A 14,289-nucleotide genomic window follows, 5' to 3' on the forward strand; every position below is an offset into this window, starting at 1 on the left:
TCATCGCACCAAGCTCCCTGCTGACATCTACCATAATGTGCCAGTACTGGAGGGGGTGAACATGCTAGACCTTTGCTGAGCCAGACTGGGACAATGGCAGGCAAACAACAGAGACAAAGACTGACAAAATCCCTCTGTCCCAGCAATGTGAGCTGAACTTAGCAGGGTGCTCCTCGCAGGTCTGTGAATGTATTCAATTTCAGTCCCTGAAGAATAGTCTGTGTAAAGCTGCTACTGAAATGATCATAAGATATCATTTAGGGTTTGTATGGACAGGGAGGAATAATATTAAACAGTGTTTTTTTTTTTTACATGACATTCATCTCAGGGTTGTCCAAGGATATGGAGTTACACATGTATTAAGTCAAATTTTTTTGTTAAACTACATATAATCCCCTTATAATTAAGATTGAGCACATACTTCCTCCCTGGCTCAGTGTGTGAACATTACATTAGACATTTCCTGTTTGTGCAACATATGGGGAAGCCCTCTCTCCAACCCTGTGTGAGACCTCCTCGGACAGGAAGTGGTGGTCACTATGAGTTCAGGGCCAGTCCTCATAAAGTACATCACCCATCCACGATCAGCATATTTGTGTTTTTTTACATTACCCTATTACTTGAGAGTAATTACCATGATATAGTGACTGTCTTTTGTATGAGAGACATGGTTTGTTTTGTTTGCAGATAATAAAAGAAGAATTTGTTTATTGTGGTTTGAGTGTGTGAGGTCTGCTGTGTTCCTGGGCTGTCCAATCAGAGGAAAGCCGTGGTGTTTCATGTGTGAGCCGCTCCTGCTGTAGCAAACTGGTGCTAAACAGTCAGCTGTGTGTCAGCTGCTGAGGTGGGAATGATTTTGTAGCATTTGTATCACCTCCTCCTGCTCGACAAGGCCGCGGTGAGAAAACATACACTGTTTCAAAGAGTACAAACAGTGGCTTCGCACGTTTACAGCTGTCACCTATCAACCCCCTCTCCCTTCATCCTGTATAGCTTTACACACTCGCGCCTGCTTGTAACAACTAAACAGTGGTGGTTTGGGGAGAATCCCATCCATCAGAGCTTCTTGTCTTCACACGTGTCTGTCTGTGTGTTATGTGTTATTTAGGAAATAAACTCAGTGAGGTGGGGGACTTGGAGCTTTTCCCAACAACAGTGGTTGTGGCAGTGCTGTCCTGGTGCCGTGCCAGGTGGCAGAGATCCAGCTGTTAATAGGCCCCGCACGGATTGTGAATCTCTGGGACCATTTGAAGATGAGAGCCTGTTTACATTCAAACTGCAGAGGTGGTGTGACTCACTCTATAGACTTGGGGTGGCACAGGGTCCTGAGAGAGGGAGAGAGAGGGAGCTAGAGAGAGCTAGAAGGACTAAAGGAAGTTTGCCGTTGGCTTGAGGACCTCAGGGGAATTGTTTCAGCATTGTTCCAGAGAGATGTGGGTAGGAGAAGGGGGTCACTCCGCCCCCGCCGTTTCTCTCCTCCCTCTGCGTCCTCTTCCTGCCGTTACAGCTCAACCCTCAACTGAGCTGTAGTGCTCTTGGAAAAGGGAAGGCTTTGATCAGCAGCTCTGGCTCTACACTGATCTGTGTATTTGTCTGGATTTACGAGGACAGACGGTGATCAGCTTTGATCTAATTACCACACTGAATGTTAAGTAGAGGTTGGATTGAAGGAAGGTAAGTTTCCTCTGCCTTCCTTCAAATTTATTTACCTCTTTGACCGTTGATTAAGCGAGAATGTGTTTTTAACTTGCATATTCTGTGCTGCGTCACGTGTATTTCTCTGGCGAGCTGCCAACTGTGTCCATGTGTGAATGTGCAATAATTCCCGCTTTAGACAACACCCGTTGGTTTAAGAGGGCAAGTTTTTGATCAGTTAAGAACTGAAAACTCCTGATTGCAAAGGAAGAGTGAAGGCTGATAGCTGTATGTTGCTAGGATTAGCAGTGGGCCATTGAGTTTGAAGTTAGCCCAGCTGCTCAACCAAAAGGAGAAGAATTAACCTTTGGACCCCAGTGGAGATCTTCTCCGCTCTGTACTACTGCAATCCTGACTTCTCTCACATCAACCTCTTTTCATGTGGCCTGGGTCCATATAGTATGCATTTATGCCACATGACCCAACAGTAGCTACATCACATACATACAACACATCAAATGTACATATAACATTACATATAAATCAGCTAGAGCTCTAGTCACACTGTTAGGAGGAAGTGTGGCTGGGATTTAGTGATGTGTTGTGTTAAATCACTCAGTATTTTTAGGCTCTTGGTTTATACAACGCACATTGGAGTCTCATGGGTTTGATAAGGCTGTTCTGACTGCCTGACTAAAAATTAAGTAAAGTATTTGGAGGTCAGCGAAATGTTTTGCAGAAATATTTGTGGATCGCTTCTGATTTTCCCAGCCCCATCAGCCTTGGATTTTCTAAAAGAGATTAAATGTAATGACTGGTTTCTTGCCTGTGTGTGATTGAATATGATGATGGTGCTATTATTGTATCGGAAGTTGATTTTTGCTTGTTTATTCAGACTTGATATTTACTTTCTTGCTTCGAGTAGTGTCTAAATATCTCTGTTTTGTCCTTTTCAGGGATGCCTCTCAAAGATGGCAGCCTGCTCCTGGTTCGAAGGCATCCATGTTGGTGAAGGTAAACAGCATGAGTCGTAACCAGCCCAGCCCAGCCCTGCAGCAGCAGAACCTCCAGCACGGTGTGACCAGCAAATCCAACACCTTCACCCTGCATCCCTCCCCCAACAAGCCCCAAGGAGCACACATCAGCTCCACCCAGGGATATAAAACTGCTCCCTCTGGCAAAATGGCAGCTGACACACGTCAGGCCCATCACCTGAGAAAAGCCAGCAATGGCAGCTTCTGTTTGGTGACATCAGAAAGTAGTCACCCCAGTCCGCTCCTTAGCAGGTCACAAACCAGTACACCACGCCCCATCTCTCCCCAGTATGGTTGCACCGCTCCAATCTATGATGAGCCAGTTTCAGAGTGTCCCATATATGATGAACCCCCAATAGACATGGAGGTAGAGGGGGCGCACCTGTACAATGGACCACCTCTGTCTCGCCTAACACCTACACATAGCCTTCAGAAGCCCAGAAACCCCCAGCACCCTCATCCAGTATCCAGGCACAGAAGGAATCCTTCCTCCTCTGACTACAGCCCAGCTGGTCTGGAGTGCATCAAGCACATGGTGAATGTGGACCCCAAACAAGGGCTCCTATCTGGCTCTCCTGTACCCACACGCTCCCCTTCCCCTTCATCCAGGCCGGATCCTGTCTTGACCCAGCCTCAGCCACACCCCCAGCTACAGGCCCACTCTTTGCCCCAACCTCGAGGGCAGTTAAAGGACAGAGAGCCAGGGACCCCGGGTCCAAGTACACTGGACAAGAAACAAAACTGGCGGGTCCTGGAGGCCACTGTGCAGCGTGCCATGGAGGCACGACACAGCAGGCAGAGCAGCCAGGCCTCGCAAGACTTCCCCTCGTCGACCCCGCAGGCCACAGCAAACTATCAAGACTCTGGTTACTCCACTGGCCCCTCCCCAAGTCTGAGGAGAAAGAGCAGGAGGAGGGTAGGCGCTGGTGGCGTCGTAGGAGGCAGGCCGGGGTCAGTCGGCAGCAGCGGGGAGCTGTGTGCCCTCAATGAGAGGCTGATGGCTGAGATGAGGGAAGTGGTGAGTCGCTCTAACACCATGAGGGAAGTGAGAGCGGGAATCGAACCGGACATGGGGGAGAGGGTTGTCGTACCTCGAACACGCTCCCCTGCAGACTCACTCAGGTGGTATGTGGGAGGGTCAGCAGGCACGTGCGCATCTCGAGAGGACCTCACTGGGGCCCCCCGGTCACTGAATAGGGCAGGTAACCATGGCAACCCTGCCCTGACCCCTGTGGAGATACCGGGGAGGCAAAAACGGACATATGAAAAGGTGGACACCCTGGAGATGAGTGTGACTAGCCAAGCTAGTCTTTCCTCGCCAGAGACCCCAGGGCCACCCTCCCAGGTAACTACAACCTGTGTGTATATGTGCGTGTGTCTGCGTGCGACAGAGAGAGACAAACAGCAGAAAGTTAAGTTGGTATTAATGATAAAAAGCGGTATTGTTATATTGTAGGCTAATCCTATACTTTGACACTTAGCTGTCTGACGTCTGTGTCTGTGCTGTTGTGTGGTCTGTTAAACCTCAGAAGGTTTGCTTGGATTCAGCTCTGTTTGGTCTGGGAGAGCTCTGACTACTACTGTCTCTCCAGATTCTCGATCAGATTAGAGAAGAATTCAGTTGCATTTTGTCAAACGAGGCCAAGTCAAGCCTTAATAAAGCATCTGTGTGTCAAGGGAAATTTAAGGTGCTGTGTTTGTGTTATCGAGTCTGTCCAGTCCTAAGAGAGCTGTGAGTGGATGAATGGACATGTCCACTTCAGAGGACACAAATATTGTTTGGCTGAGCAGAAATATTCCTCTCGACTATTCGGGCAGGTAACATTTTTAAAAGCCCAAGATGGCATAATAGGTTTGTTTATATTTTTAACAGAGCACTAAAATAAATAGAGACACATGTGGTTGGACCATGGACTCGAAGAGTCCTTACAAAAAGGACACGTAATCGAAGATGAAAGAGCTACTTGTCTTCTAAATACAGTTATATAAGTAGCAGCATGTGGCGCCAATTCCAAGTTCTGCTACTTCTAATCTCCAAATCCCTTCTTGCAACAGATTCACACCCCATTCCTCCATACATTAAAGCGCTGTTTTCCAAACCAGCCCTACTGCACCTCAGCGGCTATAATAATGAATATCTGATTCACCAGGGAGCTCTGGGATAAAAAGAGTTTGTCTAATCTGTCTCTTTGAAAAGAACACAGAGCATTTTGTGAGTAATGCCTCTTTCATTACAATCTTGAACACCTAAATATCCCCAGGATATAGGCAGGCTGGGCACCGCTGACTGCAAATGGCCACAGTCCCAGCATTACCTGTCATCCTCTTACCACCGTCCATCTGCCCTGCACTGCATGTGCTGTATACTCGTATGCCAGCTCTGTGCTTGGGCATCTTGGGCCCATGCCAGGCCAGAGAGATTCAGGACATGGCTCCCCTTGGTCAGGAAGGAGGACCACTGTGGCCCATATGGCCCAGGCTTGGCAGTGAAGATGAGGATGAAGAGAAGGCCGACTGGTACCGAGGATTATTGGTACCACTAGCATAGCCCTAGCTTATTAGACAACAGCCAAGGAGCAGTGAGCGGGCCCCCTAAGTCTGTCCTGGAATGTTATTCAGACCTGCTGTTATACCACTCACACACTCACAGATTATGGTTTGCTATGTATGAGCAGCTCTACATTTTCCATATTTGAACATGCTGTTCTTGCTGAAAGACCTTTTGAACCTTACTTCAAAGGATGCACTGCAACTTTGACCATTTCCTCAAAGAACATGAATAATTCATGTTTTTATAAACTTGGAGCATTTTCCACTGTTTAATTGTTGTGTCCCAATCCAATAGCATGACTAAATTACCACCCTGTTCTGGTGTATATGTCCCCATAGTTAAAAAATAGTCTTTGTTGCTTTTAGACTTCTGGCACTGACCTCTGTGTCACCCACCCAAACATCAGCTCAGTGCAACTGTTGAGACTGTTGCCAAAACCTGACCTCAGATCTGCTCCATTTGATCGAGAAACCAAAATCTAAAGTCCAGCTTTACTGGCACTCGTCAGCTACGCATTACATCAGGGTCTCATTGCATTTAATGTTCCATTAATAAATTTGAGCTTAGATTCTGGCTTGGGTTTCGTGTTGTTCCTGGCCGCTTGCTGAGTATATCTGGGTTACTGGTTTTCTCTATTAAGGGAGCTGTGGTGCTCCAAGTGGTCGTAAAGCCTGCCACAGGGATTACAGGAGTGTCTTGTGTAGAGCGTAGGTTAGGTGAGTGGTGTAGGGAGGGACAGGGGTAAGGATTGTAATGACACTATCTGCTCACCTGCGGCTGAGACCAGGGTTCATGAGGATTTGGGACTTTTTGTCCCAGTAAAATTCTTTTCGGGCATTAGGAAATTAATGAACCTGCAAGTATTTCCCCTCGAGCCACGGCACTGCAGAGCGTTCCTCCACACTAGGAGGAAGGCAGCTCTGCTTAGCGAAGACTATACAGCTGCACACTCACATAGACACACACAGTTTGTACCTCTGCTGCACTCTTGCCTCACCACCTCTGTCTCCTCTTTCCCCGCCTCTTGTTCCCCTGCAGGCGAGCACCCTAGAGCTGCAGGCCCAGTTGGAGAGCCGAAAGAAAGGCATGGTGGATGGCCGGACTGCTTCCCTGGGCCCCCACCGCCCTGCCAACCATGACAACAGAGAAGGAGGTGATGGGGCAGGAGGGAGAGCGGGAGGATCCTCCTACCCGCTCTCCTACGCCACCCTGCGGCAGCCCCCGCCTCCTGACATGGGCATGGAGGACTGGGCCAGCAAGCACCTCAACATGCACAAGCAAGGCCTGTTCCGTCGCCGCGTCTCCATCGCCAACATGCTTTCGTGGAACCGCGGCTCCATCAAAAAGCCAATGCTAGTCACCAGCAACCGAGCTGTCAGGAAGGAGGCCTGTGAGATGTTCAAGTTGGTGCAGGCCTATATGGGAGACAGGCCGTCGCGCCTGGATCGCCGCCATTGCGCCCTGCTCATCATCACCAAGTGCTGGGACATGCCGGGGCTGCGGGACGAACTCTACGTGCAGCTGGTGAGGCAGACCACGGGCAATGGCAGCCCCAGGAGCTTGGCGGCGGGCTGGGAGCTGATGGCTGTCAGCTTGGCTTTCTTTGCCCCCTCGCCCAAGTTCCGCTGCTACTTGGAGGGCTACATCCAGAGACACACTGACCCCACCAGCGACAAGAAATGTGAGTCTCAGACTGAGCAAGAGGGTGGGTCATCTTTTCTTTCTTATGTTTTGTATGATCATCAGAATTATATATGTGTCTGTTTTTTTTAAGTTAAATATTCTTCTATCCCCTTTCATTGGAATTTTAATTAAATTTAGTCAAGATGAGCATGTTAGAGAGTACAGTGCTGTAGTGTGCTTATCTGACTGACCATCAGAAATTTGACCTTTGCTGTTTTCTCTGTTTCATAGTGACTCAGTTCATAATGGAACAGCAGGAGCTAAAGCTGAAGAAGAACTCCAAGTCCAGAAAGAAGAGAAAACAGAACACAGACGAGGAAGAGGGTAAATCTTTTGTTCATTTACTTGCTCCTCGGTCCGAAACATTGCTTTAAGAACATGGGATCCTCTTTATTTCCCATTTGTACAAGCTTATCTGTTTGACAGAGCATGAAGAAGGTAGGGGAGGGAGCCTCAAAGACGTTTTTCTACTCTCTTCAGAAGCCTTCTAGAGCCATTACAAATCAAACATATCGCTCCCTGTAGAGTGACCGCTCCGAGTGGGATGGAAAATTCGGCACTGTGCAGCTTGTCAGAAAAGAACATGCTGATGTTTGCAGACACAATGAATTAATTTCCCAGAAATTGAGCTGGGAAAAAAAAATATGTGGGAGGAGAATTTCAGAAAGTTCAGTACGCATACAATGGACCACACTGTGAGTCATCTTAGCTGTCCCTCTGGTGACTCGCATGTCAGACGGCCATCTAAGATGTTACCGACTCATCGGCACGTGCCTTTATAATGGAGCAGACCACACTGCCAGCTCTGATGATGATGTCATAAGAGAGGAACCCCATACTCTCACGGTAGACACCACAGCAGCAACCTCACACATTATACAGAAGTGACTCAGACTAACTGCCAACTGACTAAGAGGTCACAGAGAAACGCTACTGTTCCTCTCTGACTAACCGTGAGGGTCTTCCACGGAGTAATCAGTCAAAGTCAACTACAACAAAAAAAGAGTCATGTACGAAAACAGCATAAAAAAAGCTTCTGTTTTCTTGATTAATGTAGGAGCTGTGACAAGTTCATTGTATCTGAGCAGAGCAACATGCAGCTGCGGGCAGGACAGGAACGGAAGTCGCATGTTGGACATTGACTAGAGGCCTCTTGTCAGGTCAAACAAGGCCTGGGCTCAGAAAAGGCCTCTCAGGGGCTGGGTGTAGGTCGTTTTCCACCAGCAGTAGGATGAACATCTCAGAAACAACTAGAATGGCACTCAGTAGAGCACACACCTCCACTATATAGGAATCAGTCCCCTTAAAGATCCATGAATTATTCTCTGAGAAATAAAGGAAAATGTTGAAGAATACCCACACGAGTTTTAAAGTAAATGAAAAAAAAGTCCTGGATCTGAACCCTGATCTGGATCTCCCCTGACCCAGACCGCATCATTCCACCAAGTGTTGTGGTAATCCTGTGGTAATCCTGTACCCGCAGTAATCTAGTTTTTATAATTTTACAGACAAATGGACCGGGTCGAAAAATGACAATGATATGACTGAAGTTGTCTCGTCACCCTCCTTTAACGGTGTCGTGTTTTTGTTGTTCAGTTGAGCTGCAGCCGATGAGCCGACAGGTGTCATGCCTGGTACAGTACATTGAAGCTCATAATGAGCTTGTATTTCTCTTGGGCTTTGGTAGCTTAGTTGTTTTCATGACATCAAACTTGATGTAAATATAGACCAGTAGTGATCAAACCCCTTCTCACACTGCAGCGACGGGCTCTGCACTCTCTGTGTTCTCAAACTAAGTTGGAGCCTCTATGTTCGGAGCCCTGGGAAATAATTTTCCTGTCTATGCCAAGATCAAGGGTGAATTATTGGCATGATCTCTCTAATTAGATATAATTATAGTCAAACTTGGTCAGTTTAGCAGAGGTTGTGAGCGTGCATTCGTGGAGTCACCTGTTTGCTATAAATCTTGGGGCTTTGAGTGTAGGGAATATGCTTTAAAGTGTTTGTAACATCTTGAAATCCTGTCAAAGTTTGTCCATCTGGTCCTGGTTCAGATGCATCATACAGTGGAGCTGCTAGGAGCAGGGAAAGACCTCGTGAGAGCTTCGTGTTTTAGTATGAACCAGAAGTAATATATGTGTCGTTTTTTTATGAGCACACACGATGACCTAACAGTCAAGGTTTTCTGTCTGCTTTTGGTTTGAGGAGAAGAAGTGCAGAGAAGTTCTTTCCTGGACAGATCAGGTTCTTCTACTACTTGAGTCTGAAGTACATCCGGCCTCCTTTAGTGCAGTTCACTTCTGAAATAGATCTTGGCTCCACAGTAGCTACCTAGGGCAGGGAGCAGACAGGGAGCCGCTGTGTTTCTCATTTTCTCTGGAGACCTTTATGTCTGTGTACACTGATGAATCACCTGAGCGTTGGATGTGTAGGCCGGATCCTGCCTCTAAGGCTTTTGTTCAACAGCAGTAAATCTTCCCTCGGCCTGACAGTTTAGTCGTGCCTGCTCTAATCCCCATATGCCAGAATCACACCGTCAACATGTCTGCCTGTCTTTCATACTCTTTTCATACATCTGTGGGAAAAAAACACACTGCCTGCCTTGTTTGTGGGAAAGAATTTAAATCATTTATTATTTTGTGTGTTTAGTAATGCCTGATGCTTAAGGGTTTTCCTAAAGATCCTTACAATGGTGTGTATCTTGTTTCTTGTGAACTTGAATCTCATTGTTCCACTTCTCTTCTGTTGCCCTGCAGGCCTGCCTGTCAGCACATACGCCAAGTTCTGCCATCGGAAACTACAGAAAGTGGCTATCACTGGTGGTAAAAAGGTAAACTGGAAGAAATATAAAATATTTGAGCTTTAGATGTTGCATTTTTATGTTATCAAAAAAAAGATTTCACATTCACATCATAAAAATAGGACGTATCGCTGAGAAAGTTAATTCACGTCTGAGTCATCGTAGAAACTGTCATAGAGAGTCATAATTACAGGTCCACTGACACAGTCACAGGCAAAAACATAAACACAGACCCAGTGCAGCTGCAGACGCAGCAATAATTGGTATCATAGTCCCTGACGTACCCAGGTAGTAAACCTGCCCCTTTCCGTACCTCTCACCCCTTCAGGGTCTTCGTAAGCCCACACTGGAGGAAATCGACCACAGCAGGCGTGCCATCATCACCCCCTCCCTGTTCGGCAGTTCTCTGGAGGAGGTGATGGAGAGGCAGAGCGAGCTCTTCCCAGACAGGAAGCTGCCCTGGGTGCAGATTCAGCTTTCCCAGTACGTCCTGGCTCTGGGCGGGGCTCAGACAGAGGGCATCTTCAGGTAAGACAGACCCAACCCAGCCAGAATACCAGTGATCAGTGTGAGAGAAGGGGGATTACAGAGGGATGAAATTAGAGAGGGATTTTATGTACTGAGTGTGTGTGTGTGTGTGTGTGCTGCATAGTATGTGCAATGTATATAAACACGTGTGTGTGGTCTCCTGCACCCCCTAATTTCAAAGTAGGCTGTGTACAAACACAGCCCGCTTTGCTTCTGAGACCAGCGCTGTTTAATTTGATACTTCAATATGTGTTTACTTTACTGCTTAAGCTCACATGTTGGAGCAAACTGTGTGTTTGTGTAAGGTTCTCCCCAGCAAATTGAATTCTCTACCAACTCGACTTGTTGAGGAAACTGTTCCTTGTCGTCAAACTTGCTACATACTGATCTCCATGTGATCTCCAACACTGGATCTACACTGGGACTTTCCTTAATAGTGTGTTGTTTGGTCACTTTATGTCCCTCTGGTTTTGTTTTGCTCTGGAGAGGCACTGCAAACAAAGAACACAATACTTTCAGCCACTAAGCCACATTTGATGCCAATTGGGTGTGCATGTGTAATGGATTTGCCACAGGGCATGGAGATGGTGTAATGGTAGGATTAGAGCTCCCTCTTGTGGCCGCTGAGTGTAACTGACAGTGTGTCTTACCCTCAGAGTGCCTGGAGACATTGATGAAGTGAACGCACTGAAGCTCCAAGTGGACCAGTGGAGGATCCCAGAGAATCTCTCTGACCCCAATGTACCCGGTGAGGCTTGGATATGTTTTTTATGAGGTGTAGTTTTTTTCTGTGTTTGCAGTTTGAACATGCATATTAAATACTGTGCTCTTTGTTCAGCCTCTCTAATGAAGCTGTGGTATCGGGAGCTGGAGGAGCCACTCATCCCCATGAACTTCTACATGCAGTGCGTCAGTAACTGTGACGACCCGGTAGCGGCCATCGCTGTGGTGCAGTCTCTTCCTGAGCTCAACAGGCTGGTGCTGTGCTACTTCATCCACTTCCTGCAGGTAACCACCATGTTGCTGTAGATGTAGAGTCCACGCATACATAACTCTTACATTAATCTACCCTAACCAGAGTCCCTGTTGCACTTAGGATTAAAACTGTACAGGTTGTTTGCACTTGATTTATCTTATCCTATGTGTTTTTTTATGTTAAGCATCATGTAACCGTTGTCCCAGAGATTTCAATTAAATCGTATGCAGCCGCGAAAATAAACAAATTAAAACTAATTACAAAAATAAAACCACTGAAACAAATGTAAACACTGATTACAAAATATTAATAATTGAATGTTTTTATGTAAATTTATATGACTGACTCACCGCAGGTCAAAGGTCAGTCTGTGCTCATTGGCTGCCCTCTCTCCTTACATCCTGATTATCTCCAGGTATTCGCTCAGCCATCCAATGTGGCCATCACCAAGATGGACGTGAACAACCTGGCCATGGTGATGGCGCCCAACTGTCTCCGGTGCCAATCCGACGAACCGCGGATCATCTTCGAGAACACGCGCAAGGAGATGTCCTTCCTGCGGATGCTCATCGTTCACCTGGAAACCAGTTTCATCGAAGGGGTGGTGTAGTTGCTGAAAACCGCCCAGAGTGCTGGATCAGAATCTGCAGTTACACACATTTACAATCATACATTAAACACTGTCCCTGTTCAGATCACACTGGAAACTCTGTGGGTGAGACATTACACCTCTTGCGACACAAAGGGTGTGAAAACATCTTGGACTTCGGACCACTGTGCTCTCCTGCATTGATACTGAGAGACGATACACATCACCACCTTAAGTTTCACTGGTTTTTCTTTGATGCTAAGATCCACAGTGACGGCTTTAAAGTGGTTCACTGTAATATTTTCTAACCGCTGCATGTGAAAATAGATTTATTCTACTTTTGTTTCTTACAGAATGGGTAGTGTTACCCTCACAACTGACAACTGGGCTATGTAAAGTGAGAGTCTTACAGTATTTTCTTCAGATGTGTTCACTCATTGTGTGTGTGTGTGTGTGTGTGTGAGTGCGTGTGTGTGATTGTCAGTGTGAACGAAAAGACACTGCCCTATTTTATCATGTACAGAAAATAGAAAAATATGAAAAGTAAAAGAACTCTTGTAACGGTGTCTTATTAATAAGCTTGCCTGTGCTGTTTTTGAGTGTCGTCCTGATGGCTTGTCTCCTCGTATTTCATTTTACGGGATGCAAGTAACTGCGTTACCACAACTGTTCTGACAGGAGCACACAGTCCTCGTTTCAAAGCACACGCAGGAAGGATGTGCGGGAAGCTCTTTTTAAAGGATGGTGGTGATTTTCTAAACCAACAAATTTGGACGTGCTTTGATTTGTATGACTCTAAACACTCAACTGAAGCCATCCGGGAGTGTGGTAATTCGACTTGATGTCAGTTATGTGGGAGGCTAGTTGTTCAACTGATGATACTCTTTCTCTATTATCTCTAAAAAGCCTCAGTTGGAATTGTGTTCTCTTTAGTTTGTGGTCTGTTTGTTTTCTTTTTTTGGCTCAGGTCTCATGATAAAACGGGTGTTGGATGTGATAACTGTACTCGGCCTCCTTCACGGACTGAACATACGATTCATCTGCCACAAACCCCTGTACTGAGAATGGAGTTTTGTTCAACTTTCAAGCACTATGAGAATGTAGATTAAGCTCTTTGTGTCCCCTCTCAGACTTTGCCCATGTAAATAAATACAGCGTGTAAATAGTATCAACTCCCCTGAAGTGTATTATTCTAATGATCCAGGTTATGGGTGAAGTTAATGTCGCCGTAAACAGCAATAAACTAAAACTCTTTTTGTAATTAACTGTTAATTTCTCTGCTGTAACCGCCTGCCTTTTGAACATAGGACTGATTCAGACCACTTTCCATGTATGTATATGTGTGTTTGCATACCTTCTTGTTAAAATGTGGAATGACTGTCCATGAATAAAGGTTTGTTCAATTGTAGACGAGATGGTTTGTGCTTATTGTTGTCTTTATATTGATTGTAGATGAGATGAGCCAGGAAGTGAGAGGAAGGATGACATGCAACAAAGACCTCCGGCTGTAAGGTCAATTTTAAAATTGGTCACTCTACCACTCGCTCAGCTGTGGCTGTAACAAAGATGGCTGTTGTTGAGGAATTTTTGACCATCTTCACGCATTACTGTATATGCCACTATATATTATTGTATATTACATTATATATGTACAAGAGAATAGTGGCTGTCTAATTCCACAGATACTCCCTTCTCTATCTAAGCAGTACCCAAGGTCAGGTTATAGATAAAGAGCCAACCAACAGTGTATTGTTTTCTAAGTTGAGGGGCTTTCATATCTAACTCAGATGCTCCAGACAGAGAGGCACCAACTTCAACTCTTCTGTGTATTACACCAGTGGCCAGACTTAAGGACACTATGTGATATGGTTATGCAAACTTTAGGCTAAACTATCCAATAGGATGTGAACACCTACACGTAACATAGAGAGTGACAGCAATTCTAGCCATTCATGGATGTGCTGTTAGAATGGGTGAAGTAGAGGAAGATATATGGGGATGCTGTGGGACAATTGCTCATGTTACACAGCGTTTGTATATTGTTCCACCTTCTGCTCTCCTTGATGCATCAAGTCTACATTAAAACCTTCTGCATAAGACATCAGCTGCTACAGAGTTCTCCTTTCACCAGCTTCCAGAAAACTTCTTCCGAGTCCAGTCCGACATATTTCATAGAAGGAAGAATGTGTTACACAATCAGACCTATTTGTCTCGTCTGGTTTAGCATCCAGTGTCAAAACGAAAGTCCCCCTCCTCTGTATCTGCCTGTGCACAGATGAGCATAAGCAAACAGACGCAAGCTGCTCCCTGTCCTGTCACACAGCATCACCTTCACTCAATCAGATCTGTGCATATTCAGCCGTTTGTTCTTTTCATGCTCATCACTGCACAAGTCTTCCGCGTGCTTCATCCATCACTGTAGTGATCGTGTACCTGTCCGCCACTGGCCAAAAGCAACAGGGTGAGAGGACCTCTGACCTTAGCCTGCGGCAC

The 14,289-nt window shown here is 46.1% G+C and overlaps 1 protein-coding gene across 3 annotated transcripts in view; it reads left to right on the forward strand.

Annotated features, from left to right (window-relative positions):
- The window catches only part of arhgap46a (Rho GTPase activating protein 46a), a 30,817-nt gene extending 17,613 nt beyond the window's left edge, over positions 1–13,204 (forward strand). Inside the window, exons 1-9 of one of the 3 annotated variants that reach the window (XM_035151553.2) lie at positions 1,520–1,674; positions 2,592–4,014; positions 6,259–6,925; positions 7,135–7,227; positions 9,660–9,733; positions 10,032–10,231; positions 10,888–10,979; positions 11,070–11,239; positions 11,623–13,204. In XM_035151553.2, coding sequence (XP_035007444.1) covers positions 1,646–1,674; positions 2,592–4,014; positions 6,259–6,925; positions 7,135–7,227; positions 9,660–9,733; positions 10,032–10,231; positions 10,888–10,979; positions 11,070–11,239; positions 11,623–11,817 — 2,943 coding nt within the window. In that variant the 5' untranslated portion in view covers positions 1,520–1,645 and the 3' untranslated portion in view covers positions 11,818–13,204. Of the gene's footprint in view, positions 1–1,519; positions 1,675–2,591; positions 4,015–6,258; positions 6,926–7,134; positions 7,228–9,659; positions 9,734–10,031; positions 10,232–10,887; positions 10,980–11,069; positions 11,240–11,622 lie in introns of those variants that run through there. The other 2 variants (XM_035151552.2, XM_035151551.2) reach the window with 2 other exon arrangements.
- The last annotated feature ends 1,085 nt before the right edge of the window (positions 13,205–14,289 follow it).

This window comes from Hippoglossus stenolepis, chromosome 3 (genome assembly GCF_022539355.2).
Source record: "Hippoglossus stenolepis isolate QCI-W04-F060 chromosome 3, HSTE1.2, whole genome shotgun sequence".
In the NCBI taxonomy this organism is placed as follows: domain Eukaryota; kingdom Metazoa; phylum Chordata; class Actinopteri; order Pleuronectiformes; family Pleuronectidae; genus Hippoglossus; species Hippoglossus stenolepis.